This window comes from Vespula vulgaris, chromosome 20 (assembly GCF_905475345.1).
Source record: "Vespula vulgaris chromosome 20, iyVesVulg1.1, whole genome shotgun sequence".
Classification (NCBI taxonomy): domain Eukaryota; kingdom Metazoa; phylum Arthropoda; class Insecta; order Hymenoptera; family Vespidae; genus Vespula; species Vespula vulgaris.
The window spans coordinates 1,110,001-1,137,888 of NC_066605.1; the positions used below are offsets into that span (position 1 = coordinate 1,110,001).

Here is a 27,888-nt window from a genome sequence, read left to right on the forward strand (position 1 = left end):
CCAGAATAATAGTTAACCCTTCTCGTTAATAACATTTTTTAGGTTTGGCTCAATCCATAGAGCTTCGAGCATACCAACCCTGACTGGTGTCGGAACACCGATCAGGTAAAGCATACATTAACCGTTAGAAAATGATTAATGAAAGAGAACAGTTGGCTTGGCTTTAATTGCTTTTGTAATAGTTGATTAGAAAAATTATAAATCTAAAGGAGCTTTTAAATAATCGTGAGATTCAAATGTTGGTGGTGGAACAAATGCTTATTATTTATTTGTTTTCAGTTTAGTTGTTTAAGTTCCTTTTTTCATTCTTTTTTTTTTCATTAAAAACATCTATTTTGTGTGTGTGTATATATATATTTATGTATGTATATATGCATATATCAGAATGAAAAAATAAATAATCGTCGTCATTAACTACTAACATTGATGGTATTGAGATATATCATAACGATGAAATATACTAATCTAATTGTGTGAATGTCTGTTAATCGTTGCCATCTATATTTAACAATTCATGTTAACAAACTAATATTCGAATGGTGATGGTTTAGCCGGTCTAGGATACCTGTTTATGTGGGAATGGACATAAAATCCCCTCAATCAACAACCAGCAATATTTCAACTCATTCGACACAAAGCAACCATTCTACAATTTCTACTGATTCTACTGGGTATGACGAATGTTCTCTCTCTTTCTCTTTCTATCTCTCCCTGTTCTATATCACTTCAATATTATAAAATACTAATCATTTCTTTTTTCTATTCTACTTTGATCTATCCTATGTTATATTTAACGGTGTGACTTCATCTTTAGATCATTTTGTTTCATTTTGTTGCAATCATAAATCCCGATCATAAGCATGTTGCATATCATCGATTAAAATGAATATTTCTTTATGTGTTAGAGTTATGCTTGTCTATTGAAACTGCATAATGAAACGTATTAAACTGTGCAATAATAATAACATTCACATGCCAATAGAAACAAGCAACAACGACAATAACAACAACTAACTATCTATCTATTTTTCACAATGCCAGGAGCAGTTCCATCTGTACAAATTCAGCAACTAACATCCCATTGGCTGTTAAACACGCTAGGTAATAATAACTAATCCCTAATATAATTAAAATCAATTGTTAAACCAGAGTTGTCGAACGAGACAAAAATGGTCGAGACGTAAATGGTCAATTGTAAAAAATAATATCTTTTTTCTTTTTCTTTGTTTTTTCTCTATCACAGAACGCGCACACCGTCCAGTGGTTCGAGCACACCACTGCCACCGTCTCTAAAATTATCAAGAAAACCATCAGGAGCATCAGACACTTCAGTCTCAAATACTACGTCAAGTGGAACTCGTAAAGGGAAACCAACGCCTATCGATCAAAGAGCACCTTTCCGACTGTAATCTCGACAATTTCTTTTTTGCCTAACAATAATCGAATATTTATCGAGGAGCTTTTTATCTTATCCTACGTGTTTGCCTATCGAAGGAAAAGAGAACAAAAAAAAAGAAAATGATGATAATAATAATAATAATAATTATCTTGCTTTTCCATGCCAAATACACGTTAGTAGAAATAATCTGAGTAATCGTATAAGATCGATTGAAGGAGAAAAAAATGAAAACGAAAGAAGTTATTAACTAAAAAAAGAATAAAAAAATTAATAAAATGAAGAAAGCTATATATCACGAAGGAATAACAGGATTACAAGAATGATGTAAGAGAGAAAGAGAGCGAGAGAGAGAAAAAGAGAGAAGGGGAACACTTGCGTTTTATCCGGGTATAGATAAAGAGAAGGAATGAAGTATTCGATTTTTATTTTTTCAATTTATATTTCATTTCAATTCTTTTCGCGCCTGGATGTTTGCTGTCTGTTAAACAAGGAGCACAAATTCTAGTACGAAGTATATACTCTTCGTAAGTGAAGAATGAGAAGCCAACTCTTTAGTTTGTTCCCGATAGGATGAGCTTATTATAAATATTTGTCTATTATGTAATATATCTATAAGATTATACATGAAGGATATATAAGAAAGAGAGATAGAGAGCAAAGAGAAGAGACTTTTATCGGCGATGTGCGTTGAAAAGTCTTTATTCGATAAGAAATATTATACTATGAATCGATAAAGAAAATATCGAGAAGGTATAAAAAAAAAATAAAAAATAAAAAGAATGCGAAAAAGAAAACTGGGTGTTGATATAATCAATTCACTCAAGACTTTGAGAGCTATTGTGCGTTATATTCATGCGCTTGAACATCGAAAAAGTTGAAACTGTTTCGAGATAAAAGTAATAATAATAAAAAAAATATATTATATATATTTAAAAAAAGACTTAACAATATTAAAAAAAGAAAACCGAATTGTTAAATGTATTAACGTACTAATATTATTACTATTACTCTGGCGCGTAAAACATTTTTTTATTTTATTTTATTTTCTTTGGTTTTTCTTTATAACTGTTTAATTATTATAATGTAATTATATTTGATATGTGTAATTTTTAGATTGCTTAGGTATCACACGCGAATTTTTTATAATAAACCGAAAAGTACATAAAATAATGTACAATTAGTATTTTTCTCCAATGGATCTACGCGTAATTCCTTTTGTGTGCGTTGTATACGTATGTGTAGATCATCGTTCACTTTCATAGTATTGTATTTGTTCTTCCTTTTTTTTCTTCTTTTTTTATAATAATAATTGAGAGAGAGAGAGAGAGAGAGAGAGAGAGAGAGAGAGAGAGAGAATGAAAGAGAGTGAGAAAAAGAGAGAGAGAGAGAGAGAGAGAAAGAGAAAGAGAAAGGAAAGGAAGTTTATCTTATCATTTATTTATAAAAAAAAACGAACGAGAAAAGAGAAAGATCCGAACAAAGCGATCTTTTTGTATTTCTATTATAAGAATTTATATTTTTTTCTTTCTCTCGCTAAGATGCACATTTTTTTTGCTGAAAGTTATTTAATTATATTGCAATTGTGTGAAAAAAGGAAAAAAGAAAACGTCGAAGAAATATATAACCGAGGTGTAAATATTGATATACATTATGTTTTTTCACCTGACGTTCTATCATTTTGAGAAAGAGTTCATTTTACCATAGAAACATGTTCAAATTGGAAGTAACATGGTATGGAAGAGATCATAATCAAACTTAGTTTTATTAATACGAAGGCACAAATTATTCAATGTAATGTGTTGTATTTTTCTTTATTATTATTATTATGTTACACGAAAGAAATCGTAAAGTTAAAAAGAAAAAAAAATGAAAAAAAAAACAGAAAAATGAACTATACAATAGATGAATCTTTGCGGTATTTGAAAACAGGTGGACATACAGGAAAAAAAAATATTGTGTATTAAAGCTATTATAATGTACGTGAACTCTCCGCAAAAGGTTTACAGACTTTTTTAGAACGAAGCTTGTGTAATGTTTCGTGATAAAGAAGTCTTTCGCGATAGACATTTCCAATTTTTTATAATGCAAACGCGATTAATGCGATGACATATTAATATAACACGTTTACGTATAACACAATTACATGTGTTAACAATCTTTTGAACTTTGTTTTCACCTTACTGTACAATTCTGTATTATTGCTGATGATGCAGTGAAAAAGATATAAATATATACATAAATTAAGAGCTTCATTATTATTTAAACGTTTTAAAACATACTAAGTGTATTTTTGTTAAAGAAATAAAAGCAGGTAGGTATGGAAAAGGATTAAAAACCGGACTTTTTATCGGCGCATATAAATATACAAAGTTTTTTTTATTAAACATTTTTTATCAATATTTCTCTCTACAATAAACAGTTTATATAAAATTCGTAAGAAAAACTTAACACGGTGTTTAGGCGTGAGCTCTATGTGCGGATTAACATATAATAAATCGTTGGGATTATGATTAACAACGATTAAATCAATAACCAGATAATTGTGTTATTTATCGTTGAAGAGACGCAGTAAAGATCTATAGCGTTCTATAGCGCAAGATCGGGACGGATATTTTACCGATGCGACTTTTTATTTTTATTTTCTTTTTTTTCTTTTTTGTTTTTTTTTTATATATATATATACAAATTTTTAACAAAGTTTATATATTTATTTAATTAATTAATCCAACGAGAATACTGATCGGAACCCATATTTTATCATAATTATAAAAAAATAATATTAATAAATAGTTGAGATACAAAAATATAAATATGTAACATGCTTAATCAAGACAAAATATAAATAATTTAAATAAAGAAATAGGAATATGTTTGACAAAACGATTATACAAAAAAAAAAGGAAAATAATAGATAGATTATAAATATAACATTATTCAACAAAAATAGAAAGTATCGATTTCATTCAAAATGAATTGTTTTTGAGCCATAATTGAAATTATATTTATACGACTATATCTGTGATTTAATTTATTATTTAATTTTCAATATTCTCTTATGATTCGTTTTTCTTTTTTTTAATTTTCTACCCGATATTTCATATCGATTTAATTCATTTCCTTTTATCTAATTGAAATTATCACGCGTCATACTTCTTAGAAAGTTTTTCTTTTTTTAATATCCTAGCTTTTAATCCATGAGGATCTAATTTTTTTCTTTGAACATTTCTCTTACTTTCAAGTCTCTTCCAAATCTCTTGTTCCATTTTTTCTTTTCTTAGACGTTGCTGTTCCTTCTTCCATATATCCTGCGAAGAAGAATTAGTTTGTAAATCAGAAAACATAAAACATTTTCAATCTTACATCAATTTAAAGATTAATACCTGAAACCTTACCTTGAAATCATGACAGAAATTTAACCACAGTGAAAAGAATTGATTAGGATCAGCTGTGTCCAAAGTTGCACCCTTAGGTATGAATTGATAAAATTGCATAACAATTTTAAATTTCTTTTTGGCCTCGACTAATGCTTTATTTTCGTTTTCTAATTCCGTCGTAGCACTGGTAAAGAAAGCGTTCATATTTTCTTTAAATACCCGAGCATTAGGCGGATTAGATTCGATCACAGCTTCGTATTTTGTTTTGCAAGCTAAAAACAAAGTAAATGAATTTAAAAAAAGAAAAGAAATCAATTTAAAAAGAAATAAGTTTATTAGATCAAAAAATAATGTTTACCTTTCAGTTGATCGTCCAGCCTTTGAAGTTCCTTCGTAATATCTTCAAAGTTTATCGTCGAAGCTGCTTTGATATCAGCTGGCTCAGGTACAGGCAAAGGTAATGGTTCATCAAAATTACAATCCTTTTCCTGAGCTAATCGTGCTTTTACGATGTAATGTAGTAAAGTAATACCCGGTACTTTAGATTTAACATCCTTCAATTTGTCAAGAATTTCCAAATGAAAGCCATCCGCCTGTCCTCTCATCATATTACCACCGTTCATATAATTTCCTAAAGTTAATATAAGTGCCATCACCTTCTTCAATGAATTAGAATTGTTCAAGTAATCACAAATCGTCTTTAAATTCGTCAATTTGCTCGAAACGGATGAAATAGCATCTTGAAATTCGGATTGGAACACCAAACAAGCCATTCTTTCACTGAAGTGATCTATTCCTGCTAATCGTTTTAAAAAAATCTCTGGACGATCCAATGGAACTTCTGAATTAGTTTCTTCGTGAGCAACTATTTCGTCTAATTCTTTTTGTGTAGCTCTCTGTAAAAAAAGATAATTTTAAGAAAAGCAAGGGAAAATGAATTTTTATTTTAAATTAATTTTTTTGATTTTAACAATAATCAAATTAAAAATTCATACTAACAACTTCGTAAATTTGTTGTAGTGCTTCGAGACTGATCACACTTGTATCCAGATTATAAACAGCATTTTCAACTTCAGTGAAATCTACGTGTAAACTTTTTTCCAAAATGCCAACAGTTTTCGATCGTTTTGAGTCGAGTATCTTAGCTGGCTGCACTTTCGATGGTTTAGCCACATCCTCTCCTTTTCTTGCAAGTTTCCGTTCAGTGACTTGGCGTGAAAATAAATTTGTAAATTCTGTGATATCGAGGTCTTTTTCTTCTTCTAATTCCGCCCAAAAAGACGTCTATGAAATTGATTCGAATAAATTAATGAAATCTAAACTATTATAAAATATAATTTTAATTTTACCATAGACTCTCCTATACTGGAAGCAGCCATCGGTGCTAAGATCCTCGTCCAGTAGAGTGGCTTCATTGGCACTACAGGATTTAAAGGTTGTTTTCTCAATGCTGAAAGAAAAAAATGAAGATTTATAAACCGTTCTTGATATTCTCAATTTTTTTTAGGAAGTAGTCCGTTTCGTTGTTACTTACTCGATCTGCTGGGAGGATTCCAGCCTCCAATAGGAGGAGCAGGTAAAGGAGTTGGAGTAGAAGCGAATGGTGGTGGAGGTGGCGGTGGTCCTGATGCATTTGAGCCAGGACCTGCTCCCGTGATCGAGGTAGAAAATAGAGGAGGTGGCGGTGGTCCAGTCATACCTGGCATTGGTGGTGGTGGTGGTCCAGTTATTCCTGGCATTGGTGGTGCTGGAGGTCCAGATGTTCCTGGCATTGGTGGTGGTGGTGGTCCAGATGTTCCTGGCATTGGTGGTGGTGGTGGTGGTCCAGTCATGCCTGGCATTGGTGGTGGTGGTGGTGGTCCAGTCATGCCTGGCATTGGTGGTGGTGGCGGTGGTAGTCCAGTCATGCCTGGCATTGGTGGAGGAGGAGGTGGCGATGGCCTTGACATTCCTGGTATTGGTGGTGGTGGAGGAGGTTGTGATCCAATTATTCCAGGCATTGGTGGTGGTGGTGGAGGAGGTGGAGGTCCACTAATTGCAGGCATAGGTGGTGGTGGTGGTGGCGGTGGTGGTGAAGATACAGAACTTTGTCCTATCAATCCTGACATTGGAGGTGGTGCAGGTGGTGGTTGTGAAAATTGTACTTGTGTAGTACTTGGCATAGGAGGAGGTGGAGGTATACACAAAGTTTGTAAATCTAACGAGGATGGTGGAGATGGTAATGGTGGTGAGATACACGTAGCTAATAACGCCGGAACTTGTTTCGATTGAGAATTAATATTAGATTCCGTTACTATCGAAAGTAACGGAGGAGGTGGTAGTAGTAGTGGAGGAGGAGGAGGAGGCGGAGGAGGAGGAGGTGGAGCTGGTGGGGGAGAGCAGGTCTGTGATGTATCTTTTTGCACTTTTCCATTCACTAAGGCCGTTTTTTCGACACCCTCGACGGTTTTGGATAACTCAATTATTTCTGTTTTAACAGACGTTTTTCTTTCAGATGTTTCACTTACGATTTCTCCGTTTACTGTATGAGATAAATTACTCTCCTGATTTTTAGTATCTTCGTTATCCGGTGAAAGTGAATTTTGAGTAGAAATTTGGATCTTCGATCTCTCGTCTTTCAATAACATTCGTAGATTAGTTATTTCAGGTTCTTCTTTAGATTCTTTCGATTGGCTAGAGACGACAGATTTGTTAGGCAAAACGGGTGAACTGTCGAGAGAGATTACCGTGACTCTCTCTCCATCGCTAACACTCGTCGCTGCTGATGCACTTTTGTAATCGTTCGATGAAGGCGAACTTGCACTTGTACCGGTCGGCGATACACTTTTTGGAGATGTTTGAACACACTTGTCCTGTGCCATCGTAGATACATCCTTATTTTGTTTTCTTAATCTTTCAATCTCGTTCCTCAGATCGATCAATTCCTTTTCCAATCTTTCAATATCCTCGTTTGTTTTAAATCGTTTCAAAGTTTCGGTAGGGGACAATGTATCGTGTTGATTTCGATGATTACCAGAAGATACCTGCACCAAATTTGTAATCTTGTTAGTCGAAAACATATCTAGTTTTAACTACTGTGATTATAATATATACAGAGTCTATAGAATCTGAAAAAAATTATAAATCATATTCAACTATCTCGACTAATCGTAGAAGTGGAAACGAATATGATATAAAGGTTAAAAGCCACGGTGACAAGGTCGCGAGATTAAAATTCTTACTTTGTCCTGGAATTTTCGATGGTTGAAGGAGATCGATAAATATGCGATAGGTTTCGTCATTCGACGTCACCGTTCACTTGTCAGGTGAAGCAGCTTATCGTATCGCTATTCATAACTTTCTATTCGTGTAAAACTTATTAAAATAATCGTATGTAAATACTCATCTAATGATACTTACCGTATGTGAAATATTACTTGTGCTATCTTTATCTGAAAATGATCGAAGAAGACCGGTTGATACTAAACGAGAATAAAAAGCCAAATCAAGTTTTTCACGTTCCGCATCTGTCAGTTGAGATTTTAAATGTTCTGGTAACTCCGACGTCAATACTTCTATCAAACGTAATCCTGAAAGAAAGTACAAAAAAATTAGAAACCTTGAAGATCGTTCGTGATAACACTTTTTTTCTCAATCTTTGTATGAAAGACTTAACGAAAGTAAAAATATCGTAGTGTTAGGAGAAAACGTATGAAAGAGTTATCATTGTGCACGTGGACAAGAGAATACAAGCTTTTATCACGTAGGTCTCTTTCTCCTCCCTCTTTCTCGTGACTTATTATCGTAATACTATAAAATTCATATTTTTCGCATAATCATATTATTTCAAAATGTGAGAATTCTTGTTTTTTCTAATATACGAAATTTTTTGGCTCTAAAAAACAACACGCATATGAATATTAATCTTTTTGTATTTTAAATATAAATAATTTTGATGTAAAACACAAAATGTAAAATGAAGTATAGTTATTAATATGGATTGACAGATAAATTCAATTTTCTCGACATTGATTAATAAAAGAAAGAAAGAAGAAAAAAGTGATATTGATCGACTCTGATCTCGTCGTTCACGAGATGTCACTTTTAATGGAAAAATTCAATAAGAAATGACAAGCACACTGCGATAATATCACACTTCTGTCATCCAGCCAAATGTCAACGTCAAAAATACTTGCTCGACATTTTACATAGCGCTTAACAATCGACCGAATTCCAATAGAAAACTAAAAAGAGGTTTCAACGAGAAACCTCTGTGTCTCTCTTATCAGTGTAAACGCGTCTGCTTTCATTATCGTTCAACACATATACACAGTAACATGCTTTTAACATGATCTACGCCTCTCGAGTTCTTTATAAAAATTAATCGTCCGATTACCGTTCTCCGGATCATTCTTCGTCCTTTTAAAATGATACGAGAATTTTTATAACTTTAATCGGGTGTAAACAAAACTGACATAAACGTTTAATTATGATCGCGTCGAAACAAATGATTGTATATATCGAATGCTATTTTTAGTCTCTCAAATATATCTAATCTTTTTTCTATAATCAGAATTTCTGTTCTTCGAAAGAATGACTCAATTCGAAATATATTTTAAATTAATTATCATCATATTTAATTTCTACTCACCTTCGAATTTACTATAAAGACCGTAATCGAGCTTGCGTGGTATAACTTTTGCATTTTCGTTGATTTTAGAATCAAGACTAGCACGATCCAAAACCAAATTTGCTACTCTTCTAAGTACTTGACTTTCAGGCGAAGTTTCGTACATGGTATGTCTTCTATGTGGTGTCTTTCTAGTATCACTGGCTGGTGATTGCGAGATGTCTGGAAATAATAAAAATTATCATTCAGATGAGTATATAAAAATTTTGAGACAAAAAAAGAAAAAGAGAGAGAAAGAGAGAGTATTGAACTTTCGCAAGGAAACATCGTGACTCGTGAAAAATGATAGTAGGTAATTAAAGAGATAAGTATTTTTACAAACACAAATCAAACATTTAAGCTGTTGATGATAAGAATGATATTAGGTAACAAGCAAATACATTTAATCTCGAACTTCCTCGTTCGCTTTTAGATCTAATCGAAAGAAAATCGATCGATTAATAGCATTAATTTTAATAAAATCGTACTAAAATGAGAAAAATCAATTGGATCCTTACTTAGTTGCGAGGGTGTAGGAGGTAATTGAATCTTCTTATGCCTTAGGACAGCAAATGGTGATCTTTTATCGCTGTGATCATCGCGTGATGAGACAGAAGCAACCAGTGTATCCGTCGAAGACGGAGTAATAGGAGCGCATTGCGTTTCCGCAGGTAACGGAGCTTCCTCTGGATCGGTAAAGACACTGTCACTGGAAGATTCCTGACTGAGCGGTGCAGATATCTCGGCTACTAGCAAACCTTTGTTGGCTAGACGCCAGGAGTCGGTGACCAGCAACGTAGATGATGGGTTCGTTAGGCTCACTGGCGTTGTGTTAGTTCCAATACTCGGTTCTTTCGATGTTGAGCCTGTTCCATTGATGATACTAGACATTCCACTAGGTGTTTTATCGATCATCTCGTTCTCAACATCATGAGGAATATTTGTAACTGATGATTCCCCATGATGTTGAGATTGCGAACTTGATTTTACATCGGGCGTTGTCTTTCCGACCTGTAGGATATCGATACGATTGAAAATGATTTCTAATCGTTTAATAAATTCCTTACGATGGTAATAAAAATTTTCTGAATTATTAAGAGAGATCGATTGCACCAACCTCAGATTTGGCTATCGGTGGTTTAGGTGCTTGTCTCTTAGCTGGAGTTTGTAACTTCTCAATGGAAGATTTGTATATGTGTGCGCTCTTGCCGATCTCGAAACTAGCCACATCTTCTAAACTCTTTGAACTTTTCTTTCCTTCGATTTTTGCTATATCAGCAAATTCAGGAATGTCGACGCTCGGATATGTAACATTTGCGACATCCCTTACCTTCTTCCCTTTCTTCTTACCATCACTTTGTAAATTACCCATGAGATTACGGATGGTGGACACCGAGGAAGCACCGTTTTCCCCGTAGAGAGCTCTCAAAGACTCGATCCAGCGGCGAGAAAAGTCGCGCAGCTTCGGCGCCCAAGGCCGCGCCTGAGCCGCGACTGCGTCCTGCGGCCGATGCATTTGCCCGGTCCGGTCGATAATCGAGACAAATTTTGTGTCTAACAGAACGCTGTGTTCAAGTCGAGGATTTTTAAGGAAGAAGAGAAGAAGAAGAAGAAAAAGAAAAAGGATCACGCTTTTAGAAGAGGAAAGGAAATTTTTTCATACTGATCCCGTTCTTTTATTACTGGGATTTCTAAAGGGAGACAAAGTTTTTTAAAAGAAAATCCAGGAGAAAGAAACAGGAAGATCTCTTTTTCATCGGTATTCTTTCAGGTAGATCAGATCCTGTCACTTGCAGTACGTTCTTTCATTAACAAGGAACTTTTCTGTGAACTCTTAGATCTTTCCGTAAAATACATAATACTTGAGAGATTTTCTCGCAGAATCTAGATAAGGATATTATTAATATGTTCGATTAAAATGATAAAGTTCGTGTTTCACTTCATATTAACACTCTCCGTTCGACTCATTCTATTTGTTTCGAAGGACAAGTAAATATGAACGGTCGTGCGTGATGTTGTCTCAACAAATTTTTTTCTTTTTTTTTTGTTCAATAGATATCTGATTTCCTCCTAAGATATTGACATTTTTCGTTAATTATGAATTTTTTCAAACTCCTTTCCGTGATCAAAAGTGGTCGAACTCAAGATCGATGTCACATGAGGGATCTAATTAATCATAGAAACAAAACGATTGGATTGTTACTTATTTAAAAAAAAAATAGACTCACCGTGTACTGGTTTACATCATTCATGTACGAACAAGATTACGATAGGACAAAATAATCACGAAACTGGAGTTATCTATCCCTGTCCGATGTGGCCTACTCCTGTTTCTCGATAATCTATTGTGAAATTGATAGTGTTACAAGGACGCTCCGGTGAATCCGTGTCGTTTCAAGCGTTTATCTTCTTCCGGTTGTCGTCCTCTAACAATTTTCTCCCTCGTTCGATTCATACGTATGCAGTTGATATAGTGTAGAGAAATAATCGAAGCTCGATCAATTTTTTACTAAGTACATATATACGTCGTACATTATTGATATTTCCAGGCTCGTCATTTACTGTCATCGCTTTATACGTGATCGATTCGTACGATGAAGTCTCGATCCGGGACACGACCTTATGAGACTGTACAAACGTTCGAAAATCTTCTTTTCGATCATTCTAAACCTCGAAATTTTTTACTTCGAATTTAACCGTTGAAATTTCCAATTCATGAACAATATAACACAGAATGCTAATGATAATTTATTAAATAAGTTTATATTCCGTTGAGTAGAAAGATTTTTTCTATAGGATGATCTTATCTACTTGAATTATTATTTGTAATTATAAGTATTATCTTTTAGAAGGATAAATATAGACTTAAAGTTCTTGATTTAATTAGAAACACAAACAGCAATTATGAGAGACACGGTATCGTCCGATTCGCGTGAGAAGCCACGACACGAGCTTAGGTTCGTCACTGCCATGTCGCTGCCGATGGATTCTTCTTACAGCGCAGTCTCCTCTAATCGAGCTTCGAGATACGATAGTTCGATTATTGTAAGTTAAAGCGGGAAAATCAGAATTTCCAGAATAAGCATCAATGATAAATAAAGGATAGAAATAATTGTGTAATTAATAAATAAGTAGAAAAAGATAGAAAAAATATTATAACTTGATTAATACGATCAAAACATTTATTTTATTTGTTTAGTTTAATCAATAAAGTTCGAATAAACCGAATCGAAGCTTGGAATATTATTTTTGAATGAAATATAAAATACGTATGATACACGTGTACGAGCTATTTAATTCATTCATAATTCGAATAGCCTACGCACGCTTTTAGTATCAACAATAACCGCTAGAGTGCACACATATAGTAGCGGCACTAGCGTCACCTGATACAACATGGCGTCAGAATGAAGATACTACCGCGAAATACTTCATTCATTGTTTGAGTGGTGAGTTACATTTATCCTTTTAGAGTTTATTTCAATATCGAATAGGTTATTTTATTGTATTAATTTCGATAGTTTTATTAGTTTATTTAATTTATTCGTATTTGTTTCAGTAATATTAATACGCGTACAGTGTAAATATATTAATACGTTTCGATCAACAAACTAACCTTTTAAATTAGTATACATATCTAAATCGAAGGATGAATACATCAACAAATTGGGACGTAGAACAATATAAAGCGGAGCATGAGTCCGATGAACATTGGGAATTAAGACGTAAATTTCTTTTAGCACATAAAGATAAGTTTCCAGAAGACGAGTTACTTTGTTTAGCTCAAGTGTTCACCAATGTAGAAATTTTAGGCTGCAGGTATTCTATCATACAGTAGATATCTCTTTGATGTATTTATTTTTGATTTAACATTCATTACAATTTACATATATAGATATCCAAAAGAAACTATGCATTTGATATCAGAATTAGCTCAAGATGTTGTCTGCGAATATAGAGAAAGAAAGAAGAACAAATTACAAAGAACATTTGTAAAAGCATCAGATGCTGCTCGTACAAAGGCACAAGGTACATCCAAAAACTGTGAGTTCATCAAGTTATAAAATAATCCCTTCATATTGTATAAGCAAGTGAATATATATATGTGTGTATATATATCTACATATATATAATCTACATTTATGTAATCAAACACAGTTTAATGTTATAGGATTTAATAATCCATTACCAGGTAGCACAGGGAAGACAGACACATGTACAAACAATCCGAGTTCAATTAAAAGTGAAAACAAGATAGAAAACGTACCTGCTAAAAAAATTAAATTAGATGAATCTCCATTTGGAGATATAGTATTAGTAGAAAGACCGGGAGATTTACCACAAACGATACTTGCTTGTGCAGTTAATGTTTCTGGTGGCAATATAGAGTGGAAAATTAATAAAACTAACATGAACAAGTGGTAAATATATTAATTTGAAAGAAATGATAAATATGTAAAATACAGATAATCTCAATGGTATTAGATTTGTTTTGTTAATAACATACCATATACATATTATAGGCAATGTATTATTTTAATTAATGCAAAACAACTTGCGGAATCTTATGGCACAAATCAGAAACTAGCCAAAAAAGAAGCATCGGTCAGAGGCTTGCGTGAATTACAAAAATATTATTATACTATCAAAGTTAGTTTATCAATTATATTATGTATTTAATTAATCTACTATATATAAAACTTTTGTTACAAGTTGTTGTATTTACAGATTAAACATAATTTTATTGAAGAAGCAAATGTAACAACAACATCGATGCTACAAAATACATCATCTCATGATTCTATTTCTGATGATAATATTGGAAAAAGATTAATGAAACTTATGGGTTGGACAGGTGGAGGACTTGGAAAATCTCAACAAGGAATTGTTGAGCCAGTTATGTAAGCAGACAATCATATTAGTTTCAAATAATTTCGAATACTTGTATAAAAATAAACATTTATAATAACTTACAGTGTTAAACAACAAGTTAGTCGAGAGGGTTTAGGATTAAAAGTAAAAGCTTCGAATCTACGCGAATTAGAATTAAAATGTAGAGATATACTGAAAAAATACCTAATGGGTGATATGAAAACTGATTTAGTATTCTCCCCAGAATTCTCAAACGAAGAAAGAACAGTAATACATAAGTAAGTACAGTAAAACATATCGAGTTTTTTCTATGTAAAAACATATGTTTAAAAAACTGGTATAAGAACTTTATTTCTTCTTGTAGACTTGCACGACAAATGGGCCTAAAATCACATAGTTATGGTCCAAAAGATCAAAGAAAATTAGTCATATCTCGTAAAGTTGATATAAGGGATTTAGTAATCGAATTAAAAACTCTCGGTGGAAGTACTGATAAATATGAGCTTATAAAACCAAGCTCTGTTTAGGACCAATTGCAAATATATTTAAAAGAGATTTTCCAGTCTTATAGAGCAATATTAAATGACATTGACATACTTATAGGTATCTAATAAGTAAGTGTAAAGACAAAATAGTGTCCTCTATATGTCTTTGAGTTAGGTTATTCATCATATTGCATTTTCAGGGGCAGTACCTATTAATATTTTTATAAAGACAATTGTACAAAAGATAACATATTTATATATATGCATTAATTGCATATTTCTTGGTAATACGACCATTATTTTTAATATATCATTAAAATTATATGAAATTAATTTAGAAATCAAATAATATGTAAATAAGTTGTCTATATATATATATATATATATATATATATATATATATATATATATATATATACATACATATATAAATAAAATTAATAAGGATAATGATTGGTAGAAAATATAAATATGATTTTTCTTAGTGATTTGCTGTATTTTTTAGCATTATTTTCATTACAATGTCATTTGTTAAAACATAAGCAATCTTCAGAAACAAAACTGCTAATATCTATAAAAAATAAATGTTTAAACGCGAACATTAATCATAAATATCTCTCTCGATTTTACTTTACTATGTAAATAATGAATTTCCTTTAAAAGGAACCTTTTTCATTATAAATGTATTATTAAACATATTTGCTATTAAAAATATTGATATATATGTATATATGTGTATATATATATATATATATATATATATATATATATATATATAATGTGTGTGTTTCAAAAATAAGTTTCCAAATAATGATGCTTAAAGATTAAAATTTTTATTTTATATTATGATTTTACATTACTAATTCCCAGGAGTTTATAAGGACGATATATATCAAAGATAATAAAAAGAATAAATGAAAAATGTTGTTAACGACAATTTGTAATAATCGCCACATGATGTGCAATTGACGTGCCGGGTGTGTGTAATAGAATTGTCAAGTAAAACTGAAGAAACGTTCACTTTATTCAATACCCATTGCGCGCTAAAATTATTTTCATGAATATTATTATATTCAATTAATGGAAGTACAAAACTTTAAGAAGCAAAATCGCTTAAAGTGTACGATATGCCACAGATGCCGTATAATAAGAAGAATTCTTTGGCAGTAGAACAATTTAAAATTGAAAAATAATATAGACTCGACTTATAGTGTGCACTTTTTAATACTTTTTTTTTAATCGCGTTCGACGTATATAATAAACGTATTGCGCTCTATATTCAATCGATTCGAAACGACAAAGTTGAGGCTCGTATACGACATATAGATAGTTTGATTTAACAAAGTTATGGAAATCTGATAAATATTACATGCGTTTTCATGTATACATATTTGCTTTTATCCGATTAAATTATGCACATCGCTAATGCGAATACCGTGCCATTTTATATAAAAAGCGAATAATAAAGAAGATATATATATATATATGTGTATGTATATATACTTGTAGAGTAAACTTTATCGGTCCAGGTGCTACCGCGTATATATTATTCGTAGAATTAGAAATATATGTTGAATAAATCAACTGTTCACGCATCTGTCGTTATTACGGATCGAAATAATGTAGAGAAAACAAAACATTTACATCGATTTTGATTTGAACTTAAAAGAATAAAATAAAAAAAAATCAATAGAAGGACCATTTTTCTCGTCGATTCATTACGATGGCATGTGCATTTGTAATATTCAACCGAATTTATCAATTATGGCATGTGGCTGTTTAAGACATACTTCAAGTTTAGATAAGAGTTTGGATTTGGGAAATAGGTAATTTCAGGGAATTATGATTTACATCAAAGTCGGGTCAAAGGGTCAAGGCACACTTTAGCGGAGAGTCGGAGCACCTTGACCCTCCGATATACACATCATCATTATAATATAACACACAAGTTCCCTCGGATTTTGTCCTCGGTCCAGGCCCTACTTTGGACCGTAATTGACATCTGGAGGGAATATATTATATTTTTATACCAAAATATTATATCTACTATCTGATAAAAGTGACTCTTTCAATATAATATGTACGTAATTATACATACGTAATTACTTATTTTACGTGAAAGATATGTTGACTGTTTGACTAGAAGATACGCTTAATAAGTAAATACGTTATCGTTGAAAAAATTCTCCCGAAAAATATATTCACGCGTTTTCATCTATATATATACGGTCTCGAAGATTCATTTTTTATTATTTTATATTTTTTTTTTTTATATAATTCATTTTTCTCTTTTTTTTCTCTTTTTTTGGTTTGTTTGTCAATCTTTATCAAGACCATATGTACGATCTGCCCTTAGGAAGAAGCTTTGCGTTCGAAGCTGTTGTATATATATGTATATATTACATATATATATGATTGACGTATCTTTTGAATTGTAAATAAAAAGAAAACACGTCCGATCGATTGATCACGAAAAATTTGCACGGATTAATCTGTAAACAGTCGTACGAGATGGAAAACGATTTTTCGAGAGAATTCGTTATTCGTTCGCGTTTACATTAGTGATATGTTTATAGTGATATGTATTTTTTTCCATTTACCGTAGTGAAAATATTAATACGGTAGCACTTTAGTACACTTCCTTCTCCTTTCCCCTAAAATAAACTCCTCCTGTCGTACCCTGAATAATAAACGCGTACGATGTTCGATTTTTGTACCCACTTTCCTTTCAAGCAAAAATTCAACCTAAACGTACGATAGCTATCGTCTACTACCATCGCAATTGTACTGCAGAGATGAGAGAGATTATTTTCAAATAAACGTTTCATAGATTATCTCATTTTTAGCCACTTTCTCTCTCTCTCTCTCTCTCTCTCTCTCTCTCCCCCTCTATCTATCTATCTATCTATCTATCTCTCTCTATTTATCTCTCTGCACCTTTTTTGTTCTCTCTTTCAAACGTGGACGCGTTCGCGTATAACATACATACATACATGCATCATTTTACTGAGAATATACTTCACCCAAATAAGATAAAACGTATCCTCAAGAACATACTTGATATCAAGCAAAATATTTCGTAATTCTACTCTGGCTCTTAAAATAAATTCGGTACAGACATCGTACTGTTCCAGCAGTAACAACTCATTGTTAATAAATGAAGAACGTTATTCGTACATAGGACGCGGCTACAATGTCGTATCGTGCCGTATATTTTTAACGCATAATGAAAAAGGACAATAGACTTTACAAAACGACAAACGCGTGCGGCATTATGTATATCTGTAAGAGAATAAATTCAATAATAAATTTTTTGTAGAACGAATTAAACCGACCAAAGCACAGCTCCGGTTCCGGTTGATATCGACGACCTGGAAAAGTCGAGCAACGAGCAAATATACGTAAAAACATGAGTCGAGAAAAAAGAAAAGTAAAGATCATCTCCATCATTCGACGCATCCTCCTTACATAATAAAACGTGAACATACATACGTGAGGTATGCGAAGAAAAGAAGAATGTAGGCACGGACACATCTTCAAATTCAACTTCAACTTCATTACTTTCCGTTAGTCGTTTCATATACTCTCGAATATTCGTTGCGATTACATCGAATAATAGCGGGTGACCAAGTGAATAATCTATTATTATATGTACAAAGGAAGGAGAAAAAACGAGAGAGAGAGAGAGAGAGAGAGAGAGAGAGAGAGAGAGAGAGAGAGAAAGAGAAGTGAAATGAAGGAAAAGAGAAAAGCGAATAAGAATAAGAAGCATCTCGACTGTGCAATAATTTTTCTCAAAGAGAAAAAAATCATAAACGTAGAGAAATAGCTAATAATAATAAAAGCGATGTAGAATGATCGAAAGAGGAAACGAGGTAGTCGAAGAGAATATGAGAAAAATCATTGGCTGCGACGCGACCACGTACGATCCTAAAGTTTTTCTTTATCGAAGAGAAGAAAATGTCAATAGGATCGTGCCTCGTCGCGACGACTTCATTATCCTTGATATAATCGTTGCCTTTTCAGTCGAGGAAGCCAGTCTTCACAAGCTTCTCGAGGAAGAATTTAACGTCGCCTAGTTCGGAATCCTTGATACCAAGTGATTTGAGCATACCAAGATCACCGTTCTCCACTGCCATGAAGACCGAACGTAAGTGTTCCAAATCTGATCGCATCAGGTGAAGTGCTGCACCGAAATCTTCAATCGTTTGTGATTCTATAAAAAATAAGGAAACGAAAATATTGTTACATTATATATCAGTTAATAATTTTTAATATCGTCGGAAGGATTGTATACTATATTTACCAGACAACGCTATGGCAACTTTATCGACACCACCGAGTGGTTTAAGGGTATCTCGAGCTCTATTACCAAATAACTTCTCGAGATAATTCGGTCCGTGACTCGCCAGTAATGACTGAAGAAAACTGGCGGTCTCTTCTACAGGTGGTCGTTTAGCTAGAAAAGTTTATAGAACGAATTTGAAGAACTTATTCGTGACTTCACGTCTCGACAATTTTTTTAAGTTCGTATAAACGAAATATTGTTGTGGGTTTGTTCGTTTGGTTCTTATTTTCTTTTTTATTTATTTATTTATCTTAACGAATAGTGGTCAACGAACGAATAAGAGATATATTTTATCGAATATAATACGACCGAAGAGTAACGTTGCTCCTAACACGAGCAACTCGATCGATCGAGTTCAAGAACAAACGCTTATGTGTCCCTTAACGAATAATAATAAACGCATAGCAAAGTTCGGTGCCGGAAGCTTTCGCTAGCTCCCGTGGCAATCCTTTTCTAGGATTATCTCCGGTGATTGCGCTTAATCGATTGTGAAATGTTATCAACGATAATAAATTCTTGTGGATATTTTAACATTGCTTGCAATTAATAATAGTTAATATTTTGTCATTATTATTTTATGAAAATTTTGATGTATCAGTTTTTCATCATTTTATATTAATCAGTGCTATTTAATTCTTTTTTCCTTGTTCCTTTTAAATTGCACACAAGAATGATCGAGAATGAAGAAGATTTAATGAAGGACGTGAAGACCGAGTCGCAAGTACGAGCGAACCAGAGAATACTTATCCACTTATTCTCGAACTCGATCGGTCGTTAGGAGCAATGTAGCGTAGCCTTGTTGGCTATGAAACGTCGTCGTTTGGTTATTAAAGAGTAACAATGACGGCGACAAACAAGGGTCGATTTTTGGCCGGCTGCTCGATTCGTTTAAAAGTTAAATAACGAGAGGAAGAAAAAGAGAGAGGAGAGAGAGAGAGAAAATGACGATCGATCGCCATTCTCCAAATTTACAAAATCGACTTGCGCGATCAGAAAAGAGGAGAGAATTTACTTGTTGAGAAAGAAAGCATACGTTACATGAACGATATATGTATGTTATGTATAATATATATATCCACGTATGCAGATACATATGTATTTAACTATAACAGAGGCTCCCTCTTGTAAAATTACGGGGAGATCGATCGATCTCGGGATTTAAAGCTGGTACATATTGAAACGAAAATTTAACGAAAAATAAAGAAAGAAATAAGACGACTCACCTGCCGTGCAAAGTCTGGTATCTTCATCGTAACCGTTTCGACAATCAGGCGCCCCGTCACACAAATATTGTATCGAGATGCAAGCACCATCGCCAGGACATTTAAATGGTTCATAGGGATGACAAGCGTCGTCTGAAAAGGAAACGTTTCGAAAATTTGTTTGTTAAACGCGGTATCCCGTAATGATTTATTCCAATTCGAATTTCACATATGGAACGAAATTTAAACGATATTTTTTTTGTCAAGTATGATATTAAAAGAAAAAAAAAAGAAAAAAGTGCGGGAATTTTTTTTTAAACCGCGAAGATTCTCACCTGAGCTTTTCGAATTGAAATGTCCATAAAAACGGCTCAAATCGATCGCCAGAATGGTACAAGGAAAGACCGTCAGGGCGAGGCCGAGACCGAGGACGGTCAAACTCGTGAACGAAACTCTGCTTGGCATTTTCGATAGGATATATCGTTAAACAAAAAGAAATAATGACAGAAGGTCCAACGTTTAAATCTGGTCCTTCAAATATGGCTTCGCCACCTTGCTCGGTTGGCACACTTGACAGAATTATGTCCCTCCTCTTTTCTTTCTTAATTTTTATTTCACCACTTACTCCAACACTTCCTCCTCACTCCTCCTCAATTACGTTTCTAGGAAATTTTTTAATCGAATTATAGATTATTAATCGTCGATCGTTAACGAGAAAACTATACCGACTTGTTTTTCTTTTATCGACACGTCGTCGTACCTCTTGAAGCTCGTCGCGTGACGCTCGCAGCTGTCAACGATCGACTGAGAACGGTCGGTTGGCTGCTTCTGGATTGCGATTCTATCCTAGTTATGTGTGTGTGTATGTGTGTGTATAATGTGTGTACGTATATATCTGTCTCCTCCTCCTTCAGTATACTCCACCTTCTCTCTCCATCCCTCTTTTCGACCTTTCGTCTCTGTCTCTCCAAGCATCCATCTTTCTCCTTCCTTTTTGGCTTAATGTCTGGTCAAGGGTCGGGATGCGTGATACAGGATATACAGTTAGCACGGACGCACCTGCGTCGGACACGGAAAGGGATGAGGCGCATATCGCACGTCAAATATCGCATTCTCTTAGGGTGGGAAAATTCAATGGCGGAACTCCGACCAATCGTGACGTAGCTTACAAGAAACTCGACCAATCAACAACCTCGGTATCGAAGTGCTACCCGGTACACCCACGCACCGCTGCTGCGCCTAGTCGTTTACTTCCAGTCCAACATCGATTTCGCATCCCTGCCACACCGTTTTTTCTCTTTCCCTTCTTCTCTACTCTATCCCTCCCTTCCCTTTCCCTTACCCTTACCTTTCCTACACCTTGTTATTTTCCTCTACGTGTTATCATCCCTTGGGACCTTTCCTACCAAATCCCAATTCCCTCCTATCACACTCCTCTCTTTTCTTTCCCTTTCTCTCTCATCGAACCTTTTCTTCTATCTTCTTTTATTCGTTTACCATTTAATCCCACGCTCAACAAGACGTACTTTTCCACCAATTTAATTTCTCCGATCACGTTTGTCCGATTATAATTCAATGCACAAATGTTGATCCTTCGATTAGGACGATATTTTTACTAGGATATTTTCTCAATGAGCATATACCATTAAGCTAAGTATTTTCTTTAATATCGTATTACTTTCTACCATATTTCAAGATATTACGATGACTAGGATAATTTGTAATATTTCAGTATTATACGCAATAGAAATGGTAGAATTATCGAATATTGTACATATAATTAAAAATTTATAAACATTGATATCGTGAAAATGTCGCGATAGACTTTATCGACAGAGGATCACGAATACGATACAACTGCCATCTTTGTTACTCCAAGTAATATACGTATTAAATTTTCTTCTTTTACCTTATATTGCGTATATTAACAGCACCATATTTAATAAAATAAATAAATGTTAACGTTATTTATATAAACATAATCAACGAGAAAGTATGGTGACTTTAGTGTAATTTGTATTTTTGGCTAAAAACATACGTGAATTTCTTTGTATACATGTTCGATAATTGGGTAACATTTACGAAGAGGAAAAATTGCCCAATTACTGTTCGCGTGTTTACGTTTGGGAAATACCCAATGTCAGATGTAGAAAGAGAATAGAATCGTTCTTTGATTAGAATTACGTAGGATATTCAATCGGAATGTATTATGTGATCATAAGACGTAATGTGTATTCGTTAATAGAATAAGATTATAATATAATTACAAGATTATTTTTAAAATGTGATATACAATTCATTCAAAGCGCACTGTTGTCTACGTTGACAATAGCGAGACAAGTTAAAACATGCATCGATGGTTTGTTAAGTAAACACACAGATCTGTTACATTGCTATGAGAAGTTTTCATCATGGAAGATTTAAAATATAAATTCTTGAGTTTTATTAATAAGCAGGTATCATTTCGATTTATTTACACAACAATAAGAAAATATTTTAATTAAATTAGATTTACTTCAATTTTATTCGATACGTTTAGTATAAGTATTTAAGGTTAAGAATTACTGAATATCAGATGATTATATTTGCATATGGTCTTAATAATATTATATCAACTAATAGATTGATGATCACTTTTATTCATTTTCATAGAACACAACCAAAGTTCCATTTATGGGTTTAAATCCAGATTTCTTAGGAACACCATTACAGAAATACGAAGATTTACAATCTGAAACTGGACAGTCCACTGAAAGTGAACATGTTCCCGATCAAGAGATATTGGAATCTATAGAAAATATTTACTTTAGGAAAGATGAAGACTTTGATCCTGGTAGACATGAATTAGAAAAGCAACCAAGAATATTCCAGTCAAAGGAAATAGAAAAACGTTATAAGAAACTTAAACAACAGCATCAAGTTGTATCAAAAAAATTACTGCAGTTAATTTTGCAAAAGCAAAATGCATGTGAAGAAGAATTTGATAATATTTTAGTTATACAAGATCAACTTCAGAATATGTTGGCAATATGTAGAATGGGAAGACAGGATTTAAAAGTAGCTAAGGAACAGTTTACAAAAGCTATTTTAGGAATATTAGCAAATTACAAGAAACGTCAAGTCATTGAAAAATTACTAAAAAATGTAGATACTATAAAAGGTCTTGTAAGTATATCTTTATATTGATTTTGATGAATTAAAAAAAAAAGTTGTTGACATATTCATAGAATGTATAGCAATTTAAGTTATATTTATTTTAGCAACGTATGGGAGATCAACTGAAAGAACTTTTGAGTAAAAAAAATTATCCAGATGCAATTTCACTTCTTTTAAAATGTCGAAGAGATGCACAGACATACAAGCACTTTAAATGCATTGCTGCTTTAAATGGAAAATTACAAGACATTTTGGAACAAACTGAAAGGACTTTAGATGATACTCTTTCTAAAATGTGTACTGACTTTGATAATACTGTATATACATCAATACAAGAAGCTTATATGTTATTAGGAAAGACACAGACAGCAGTGGATCAAATGAATTTGCATTTTACTGCTGCTATTCATAATACAGCATCTGCTGTGATTCGTTCGTATACTGAAAAGGATACACAGAGACATTATATACAACTATGTCAATCTGTACCAAAAGATAGATGTGTTGCTTGTTTAATAGAACTTTGTACGTCACTATGGAACATACTGATCTCTTACTGCCGAGTTATTTGTTGGCATAATAAACATGAAAATAATAAAAAAAGTAATTCAGATGAAAAAGATTTTGAAAAGATGTTTAGTAATCAATATGTCAAGCATAAGTTAGAAAATAGTATTATGCGAATGTGGTCAGAAGTAGAAGCACAAATATCAATGTATCTATCAAATGCTGACTTGGTATATATTAAGTTCGAACAGTTTGTACATGTCTTAGGAATAGTTAATCGGTAATTAAATATTTATTTTTATATACATAACAATTTCTCTAAAGTAAATGATACATTTAAAAATTGTCCTTTTTATAGTTTAATGGAACTTGGAGAATTATCTGGCTATAAATTTGGAAGATTGCAAGAATCTATGAAAAAACAATCTCTATTATATCTTTCACATTATAATATATCTCGTTTGGATGAACTTCGAATATTTCTTGAATATGATGGATGGGAATTGTGTCCTGTGAAACCAGATTTTGTAGCAACTGAATTGCAAGAATTCAAAAGTTTAAAACCTATATTAAACAAATCTAAAGTATGCAATGGTTTGGATACTTCTATCACGAGTGAAATTGAAACTCCTGTAGGCATTGAATTGTTATTACAACAATATTTAGAATATGGCACATCACCTTTTACTGTTGGACTTGATGACACTATGGAAGAAGATATTTTAGCTCATAATGAGGTCTGTAAAATTAGAAAATATATTGTAATTAATATCTCAGTGGAATATTATGAAAACGTTATAAAATTGTTTAGGATTTTTCTGACGATTCTGATGACGATGAATTAAAACGCGAGTATGTTGATGAATCAGAACATACCAAAGTAAATAAAAAGAAGTTTAAACATAAACACAGTGGACCAATGGTCACAAATACAACTTTAACCATTTTGAGAGTATGTGGAAAATATTTGCAAATGTCAAGGCTTTTAAGATCAATTGCAGTTGCAGTTATACAAAGTATGATCCAATTTTTTGAAATTTACTTCTACACAGTGCATTTATTTTTCACTGCAGATCTTGTAAGTTTATTCTATGCAATCTATTTTTTATCGTTTAATATTGTAATTTGATAATAAACCTGTTATTTATTATTCTTTCAGCAAATAAACAGTGAATCTATGTATAGTCCACGATTAAAATTATTACTTAATCGTATAAAAGACAACTTAATAATTAGTGAAAATGATACAGATGATAATGCAAATTCAAATTGTAATAATAAAGTGAGGCAGCCACATTTGTCTTCTAGCGTAACTTTGACACAACCTGAAAATCTTTATGGATTAACTGAACGTATTGTAGCTGTTGAATCATTGATATTTTTAGGACAACAGTATGAAAACTTAAAACCTTATTTAGAGCACCTCCTTGGGAGTAGTCCACAAAGAGGATTTTTACATCATTTTTATGCACATACGATTGTATGTACTACAGATTTAAGAAAACCAGTTTATATGGCAGTAGTATCACAAGCATTTGATATAGCCAATATTTTAAATTTAATGAATAAAGTCAATTGGGAAGTAACAGATGTCATGTCTCAACATAGTAATTATATCGACACTTTATTGGAGGTACACTCATTGCAGTTTCATAATGTATCTATATAACGTGACATTAGTATTCTAACTTATATATTTTACTTATTTTTATTTATATTTGACCTAGGAGATAAACGTATTAAATAAAAAATTGAATAACATCGCAAACTTTATTCCTCTGTCTGATGAAGTTCATGCTTCCATATGGGAAAATGTTGCACATTTAATTACACATACTTTAGTAGAAGGGTATGTACAATATATATACCATTTTGTGTTCTCTGATACGATAAATTAAAGGACAAATCTACAAAAAAATTGATAAAATATTATTTCATATTATTCAATAAATTTACATTATATAAAAAATTTTTTTATTATAGCTTCTCCTGTGCAAAAAAGTGCACAAATGGTGGAAGAGCATTAATGCAACTTGATTTTACACAACTAAAATCAAAGTTTGAAGAATTATCATCAACTTTAAAACCAATGCCACATAAAAATTATGTAGAATCGTATATTAAAGCTTATTATTATCCAGAAAATAGTTTGGAAGAATGGATCAAAGAGCATAAGGTAGTTCAAAGAATTTATTTTGTAAATGTTATTATTTTATATTTGTATAATTCTCTTATTTTTAGGAATACTCAGTAAAACATTTAATAGGATTAATTTCTTCAGCCTGTCAAAATAACAAAAAAACACGTCAGCGCTTAATTGCCAGTGTAGACAATGAACAAAGACCTTGTAGATAGCATCAAATAATACATTATAGTACAGCACAAGATTTTGTTGAAATAGAGATTATCTAAAAAAGGTATAATATCATCTATATATACATACATGTGTGCGTGCGTGTGTGTGTAGAACTAATATATATATGTTAGAGATAGAGAGAAAGAGAGAGAGAGAGAAACACATACACACACACACGCGCAATATTATTAGTAATTATTAAGAACGATTATTCTCGAAAATACGATATATTAAATCTTAAATTGTTTTACTTCATTATGAATTTAATGAATATATTTAACGCATAATTATTTTTACAGTACATTTTATTAACTAAAGGCACTTTTTACTATATAAATGTGTAGAATAGTTTTATTCCAACAGTAATGTTTAAGATGATTTTGTTTATTTAGGTCTAAATGAGGCGTTTTTTAATTATTTTTATTGTTTTGTTGTTATTAATCATTTAAGTGAATAGACTAAAATGAATCTCTGTAATACAAAAAATAGATATTTAACATAATATTATTTATATAAGGTAAAAATATTTGCGCTAACAAAATGACAAATGCATTGTAATTATAATATAAAGTGATACGAGCTTTTTATTTGACTATAAAAAAGTATTAAGACTTTCAAAAAATTAACATTAAACAAAAATAGATCTGCATACTCCACTGATATCATGTATGTACATGTATAAGTGCATAATCTGAATTTATCATTGATGGTTTCAGAATCTTAATGACTATAATGTGAATCTCAAAAAAAATATGTGAATTCATAGGAAAAAAATATGTGGGTTACTTTTTTCTCAAATATAAAGTTTAATTATACTATATAATAAATTAAGGTAACAGTGTTGTACAGATATAAGATACATATATGCAAAATCATGTATTTTGTATGATCCTTGCGACTAGATAATCATAATAATCATGCTAATTGCAATTTAATTAATATTTGAAATAATTTAATGAAGTATTAATGAATTAATAACAAGTTACTACAGGCATAATTGTTATAATTATAAGATAAATGAATCATTTTAAAAGGAATCATATAAATATATGTTTGTGTTATGTTATAGTGTCCTTTTATATATTTCCCTTTGTAAAAAAAGAAAAAAAAGATAGAATTTATTATTTCAGATATGCTTCAAGCATTAAATTCAGGAATTTAAAGAAATTTTTATTATACAAATTATAATAATGTACATAAACATGTAGTTTTTAAATTACTTTAACCTCCACTTTATAAAAATTTCCATATAACTAGTATGTTTACTGTAAAAGTATATATGGATTGTGCTATAATAGTGTTTTACATACACTAAAAACCGGAAAAATCCAATTGCACCTTTACTATTTCTATCAAATTTTTAAATATTTGTATTATTTCAAAAATTACATATGTTATTACATTATTTTTGTATTTTTATGAAAGACTGCAAAAGAGATTGAGTACAATTCCAATGTCTATCGATCAAGACGTTTTTTTTTTTTTTTTTTTCTTTAAAATTAATAATATTTAATAGCAAAAATATATAAATATATGACATA

The 27,888-nt window shown here is 32.1% G+C and overlaps 5 protein-coding genes across 57 annotated transcripts in view; 3 read left to right on the plus strand and 2 right to left on the minus strand.

Annotated features, from left to right (window-relative positions):
• LOC127071017 (microtubule-actin cross-linking factor 1) overlaps nucleotides 1-3,645 on the plus strand; it is a 112,025-nt gene extending 108,380 nt beyond the window's left edge. For 39 of the 48 annotated variants that reach the window (XM_051009742.1, XM_051009746.1, XM_051009753.1 and 36 more), the window contains 4 exons: nucleotides 43-105; nucleotides 552-671; nucleotides 1,042-1,101; nucleotides 1,244-3,645. In XM_051009742.1, coding sequence (XP_050865699.1) covers nucleotides 43-105; nucleotides 552-671; nucleotides 1,042-1,101; nucleotides 1,244-1,409 — 409 coding nt within the window. In that variant the 3' untranslated portion in view covers nucleotides 1,410-3,645. The remainder of the gene's footprint in view (nucleotides 1-42; nucleotides 106-551; nucleotides 672-1,041; nucleotides 1,102-1,243) is intronic. The other 9 variants (XM_051009764.1, XM_051009755.1, XM_051009757.1 and 6 more) reach the window with 6 other exon arrangements.
• Nucleotides 3,646-3,740: 95 nt separating this feature from the next.
• Nucleotides 3,741-10,943, minus strand: LOC127071018 (formin-2). 2 transcript variants are annotated; one of them, XM_051009771.1, is made up of 11 exons: nucleotides 10,539-10,943; nucleotides 10,180-10,432; nucleotides 9,940-10,107; nucleotides 9,404-9,604; nucleotides 8,173-8,342; nucleotides 6,308-7,796; nucleotides 6,123-6,223; nucleotides 5,773-6,057; nucleotides 5,132-5,669; nucleotides 4,792-5,045; nucleotides 3,741-4,704 (listed from the first exon to the last, which is right to left on the minus strand). In XM_051009771.1, the coding sequence occupies exons 1-11, from the start codon at nucleotides 10,935-10,937 to the stop codon at nucleotides 4,537-4,539; spliced, it is 4,026 nt and encodes a 1,341-aa protein (XP_050865728.1). In that variant the 5' UTR covers nucleotides 10,938-10,943; the 3' UTR covers nucleotides 3,741-4,536. The 2 variants fall into 2 exon arrangements, with proteins under 2 accessions (XP_050865728.1, XP_050865727.1); XM_051009770.1 differs by having other exon boundaries at nucleotides 9,940-10,432.
• Nucleotides 10,944-11,044: 101 nt separating this feature from the next.
• LOC127071023 (NF-kappa-B-repressing factor) lies at nucleotides 11,045-15,564 on the plus strand. Of its 5 annotated transcripts, none has more exons than XM_051009786.1 (9): nucleotides 11,045-11,192; nucleotides 12,309-12,870; nucleotides 12,981-13,240; nucleotides 13,317-13,450; nucleotides 13,593-13,842; nucleotides 13,945-14,071; nucleotides 14,150-14,322; nucleotides 14,398-14,571; nucleotides 14,658-15,564. In XM_051009786.1, exons 3-9 carry the CDS (start codon nucleotides 13,071-13,073, stop codon nucleotides 14,818-14,820), a joined length of 1,191 nt encoding a protein of 396 aa, XP_050865743.1. In that variant the 5' UTR covers nucleotides 11,045-11,192; nucleotides 12,309-12,870; nucleotides 12,981-13,070; the 3' UTR covers nucleotides 14,821-15,564. The 5 variants fall into 5 exon arrangements, 4 of the variants coding, with proteins under 4 accessions (XP_050865743.1, XP_050865742.1, XP_050865744.1 ...); XM_051009785.1 differs by lacking the exon at nucleotides 11,045-11,192 and having other exon boundaries at nucleotides 12,318-12,466; nucleotides 12,621-12,870; XR_007784812.1 differs by lacking the exon at nucleotides 11,045-11,192 and having other exon boundaries at nucleotides 12,379-12,870; nucleotides 14,658-14,907; nucleotides 14,979-15,564.
• A 25-nt stretch (nucleotides 15,565-15,589) lies between these two features.
• On the minus strand, nucleotides 15,590-21,314 carry LOC127071026 (IDLSRF-like peptide). Its single transcript, XM_051009792.1, has 5 exons — nucleotides 21,089-21,314; nucleotides 20,664-20,990; nucleotides 20,350-20,481; nucleotides 19,085-19,237; nucleotides 15,590-18,994 (listed from the first exon to the last, which is right to left on the minus strand). Exons 2-5 carry the CDS (start codon nucleotides 20,791-20,793, stop codon nucleotides 18,801-18,803), a joined length of 609 nt encoding a protein of 202 aa, XP_050865749.1. The 5' UTR covers nucleotides 20,794-20,990; nucleotides 21,089-21,314; the 3' UTR covers nucleotides 15,590-18,800.
• A 216-nt stretch (nucleotides 21,315-21,530) lies between these two features.
• On the plus strand, nucleotides 21,531-27,408 carry LOC127071020 (syndetin). The gene is made up of 9 exons (XM_051009780.1): nucleotides 21,531-22,784; nucleotides 22,981-23,493; nucleotides 23,589-24,271; nucleotides 24,350-24,728; nucleotides 24,803-25,069; nucleotides 25,151-25,624; nucleotides 25,719-25,840; nucleotides 25,975-26,167; nucleotides 26,233-27,408. The coding sequence occupies exons 1-9, from the start codon at nucleotides 22,740-22,742 to the stop codon at nucleotides 26,344-26,346; spliced, it is 2,790 nt and encodes a 929-aa protein (XP_050865737.1). The 5' UTR covers nucleotides 21,531-22,739; the 3' UTR covers nucleotides 26,347-27,408.
• Nucleotides 27,409-27,888: the final 480 nt, after the last annotated feature.

Excerpts from the sequence above, each read along its gene's own strand:
- LOC127071018 (XM_051009770.1), bottom strand. The coding sequence starts at position 10,937 with ATGCATCGGCCGCAGGACGCAGTCGCGGCTCAGGCGCGGCCTTGGGCG. Across the intron at positions 8,343-9,403 it reads TCTTTATAGTAAATTCGAAG|GATTACGTTTGATAGAAGTA; the intron begins GTGAGTAGAAAT and ends ACTTTCTTTCAG. Across the intron at positions 5,670-5,772 it reads TACAACAAATTTACGAAGTT|AGAGCTACACAAAAAGAATT; the intron begins GTTAGTATGAAT and ends CTTTTTTTACAG.
- LOC127071023 (XM_051009786.1), top strand. The coding sequence starts at position 13,071 with ATGAATACATCAACAAATTGGGACGTAGAACAATATAAAGCGGAGCAT. Across the intron at positions 13,451-13,592 it reads TGCTCGTACAAAGGCACAAG|GATTTAATAATCCATTACCA; the intron begins GTACATCCAAAA and ends TTAATGTTATAG. Across the intron at positions 14,323-14,397 it reads GGAATTGTTGAGCCAGTTAT|TGTTAAACAACAAGTTAGTC; the intron begins GTAAGCAGACAA and ends AATAACTTACAG.
- LOC127071026 (XM_051009792.1), bottom strand. The coding sequence starts at position 20,793 with ATGCCAAGCAGAGTTTCGTTCACGAGTTTGACCGTCCTCGGTCTCGGC. Across the intron at positions 20,482-20,663 it reads TTTCAATTCGAAAAGCTCAG|ACGACGCTTGTCATCCCTAT; the intron begins GTGAGAATCTTC and ends TTTCCTTTTCAG. Across the intron at positions 19,238-20,349 it reads TACCAGACTTTGCACGGCAG|CTAAACGACCACCTGTAGAA; the intron begins GTGAGTCGTCTT and ends AAACTTTTCTAG.
- LOC127071020 (XM_051009780.1), top strand. The coding sequence starts at position 22,740 with ATGGAAGATTTAAAATATAAATTCTTGAGTTTTATTAATAAGCAG. Across the intron at positions 24,272-24,349 it reads GTCTTAGGAATAGTTAATCG|TTTAATGGAACTTGGAGAAT; the intron begins GTAATTAAATAT and ends TCCTTTTTATAG. Across the intron at positions 26,168-26,232 it reads AATGGATCAAAGAGCATAAG|GAATACTCAGTAAAACATTT; the intron begins GTAGTTCAAAGA and ends TCTTATTTTTAG.